Source organism: Arachis ipaensis, chromosome B04 (assembly GCF_000816755.2).
Source record: "Arachis ipaensis cultivar K30076 chromosome B04, Araip1.1, whole genome shotgun sequence".
Classification (NCBI taxonomy): Eukaryota; Viridiplantae; Streptophyta; class Magnoliopsida; order Fabales; family Fabaceae; genus Arachis; species Arachis ipaensis.
The window spans coordinates 98,319,454-98,322,056 of NC_029788.2; the positions used below are offsets into that span (position 1 = coordinate 98,319,454).

At 30.6% G+C, this 2,603-nt stretch overlaps 1 protein-coding gene across 1 annotated transcript in view; it reads right to left on the reverse strand.

Moving 5' to 3' along the window:
• LOC107637879 (lactosylceramide 4-alpha-galactosyltransferase-like) overlaps window positions 1–1,062 on the reverse strand; it is a 2,176-nt gene extending 1,114 nt beyond the window's left edge. The window contains exon 1 of the mRNA XM_016341145.2: window positions 222–1,062. Coding sequence (XP_016196631.1) covers window positions 222–860 — 639 coding nt within the window. The 5' untranslated portion in view covers window positions 861–1,062. The remainder of the gene's footprint in view (window positions 1–221) is intronic.

A 2,603-nucleotide genomic window follows, 5' to 3' on the forward strand; every position in this document is an offset into this window, starting at 1 on the left:
TTTATATTTATATTTTAAAATTTATATACATAAATTAAAAAAATTATTTATTAAAAATAATTTAATATTTATACTAGTCAAATAATAACTAAAAATAATAAAAATTATTAGCCCCGGAAAGTTTCTCAAAGTAAAATTAAGATGTACGAGATTTTGTCAAACAATAATATATTTTTGGAGTATAAATAAACTTGCCAAGAATGTAAAATCTAGGTCAGTACCTCAACTTTGAGGCCATGATCAATAAGTGGTTTGAGAATCCGGCTTCCAAGTTCGGAGTCCATTGATCTTGATAAAATCATGAGGCATGCTTGAGGGTGGACCTTGAGAAGTGTGTCCATTGTCATGAACTCCCTCTCGCCGAAGTTCTTCGCCGGCGACAGCCATATGGCAAAGAAGAAAGTTGAGCATCCTTGATCAAGGAATCTGAGGACCCTATAATGAAAGAAAGATTCTGATAAGTTGGTTGATTTAAGTATCTCAAGTTTTGGTATCTGTGTCTTGAACCATGCCATTCTTTCTGCCTTTTTCATATCCGGTGGTGGAACTAAGGGATCTTCATTCTCTTCATCAATATTATTATTATTTATCCCTTCTTGAGTAGTAGTATTATTTTCCTGCATGTAAGAAATATCATCATCACCTAATTCTTTCGGAGATTGATTTTGCTCAACAGCATTTTGAAGGGTTGAAGAACCAAATGATATTAGTGCTGAAGAACTAGATTTGTTGTTTTGAACAATGAAGAGGAACAATGCAACAAATATTAGGGCATAGATGAATATGGATGATTTAGTTGTGCCACCTTTTAATGAGTTTTCATAGATATTCTGATGAGAGATTTTCTCATCAATAGCCATGATGAGAGATATACTCTTATGGTCCTACTTTTTGTGTGGTAATTGTGTGAAAAACCTTAGGCAAAAAATTTGAAATTAGGTTATGATAAGTTATAGGGCATGCATCACCTACAAAAATTTATACATTGGCATTTCTTAGCTTGGTGGACATTCGATTATGATAAGGAAATGATCATACGATGTGTGGCAAAACCTTGACTTATTCTTTTTGTTAAATTCTGTTTAGAGTTTTACTTTTAAAAAAGTTGGCAATTTATCACTTATTGTAAAGTCCTTGCATTATTACGTACTGTTTAATATGATCAACACAGAAATAATGGGTGTATATCACATCAGATTCATAATATGAGCACTGAAGTTTTTGTCATGATCACATCCATCTCCATGTGTGTGAAAAACGCTAATTCATCTTTCCTTTCATCCTCTTCAAACCTGCATTTAATTATTATTATTTATTTTTCTGACAATAAAAGAATATTGTATTTCTCATAAAAAAAATCGAATATTGTATTATTTATAAGTAATTACTCGTGATTTCATGTATTACAATTTACAACAATGTATTTTATTATTATTAATAGTCATTAATAAATGAGTAATGCTACGTTCGTATCTAAGAGACTAACAAACATCATAGATGTTATAAATAAATTTATTTTTGTTTAGGTAATTCACATAAATAAAATAAATGAAGTAAAAAATTGCACAGATACTCTAAACACAAATAAATTACATGCTTGTTCGATCTACATCATTATGTAAATTGAATCAATTTAATTCGAATTACACTAAATAAACATAAATCGAATCAGCTTAATTCAATTTACTACTAATACAATATATATTTTAACTCCTATGCCACTTTGGAGAGTTATAATAATTTTTCAACATCAAAAGTTACGATAATAATTCTTAAAATGCTAATGAGTCAAAGGATGATTTTTAATAAATTTTTAGAAATCGTTTATTATTCCGTTTTAAATTCATAAGTTTGTAAAGATGTAGATATTTTGAAATTTGAACTAAAACACAAAATTTAAATTTGTACAGAAATTATTTTAATATGGATAAAGAAGTGGTGTATTTATTGAATATTGTTAACTGAAGTGTTTCGCAGAAGTGTGGAGTTGTAGAAACTCTTATACACCACGTACCCTGCGTGTTGAGTTTGTAGAGATTTTATATCGAATTTCAAGACAATTTTTACAGAAATTTCAGCAGAAATCCACCATGTGTCAAGCTCTAGTCATCACACACCCTACGTGTTGAAGCAGCAGAGATTCCAAACTACGTGTCGAGCATGCAGGCAACACACATGATCCGTATTGTAGGAACAGAAATTCCTCGCGTGGTTCCAATGTACCTTTATCAGCATCCCCCTATCACATGTCAACATCCTGCATGTTGACCACTTGGCCAGTTGTCTCCATGCATCCAACATCTATGCTTTGAAAATACCAATGTATTAATGTTTTTGTTCCTTTAAAAGGTTGGAGGGAGCTTGCATGCTTCCTTGTTCATTTTTCATTGTGCACTGTTCATTGCATGAGAGTTTTTTTAAGAGAGTTAGAGAGGGAGGAAGGTGATTTTTGGCGAGGTGAGTGAGTAGTGTGTTATTTTAAAAAATGGTAGGTGATTATACATCTGCAGAAAATCACGTTGTTAATTATTTGGGACAATCTAATTATATATGTTTAATATTTTTTAATTTAGAATTTAGTATTTAAAATATATTATTATTAG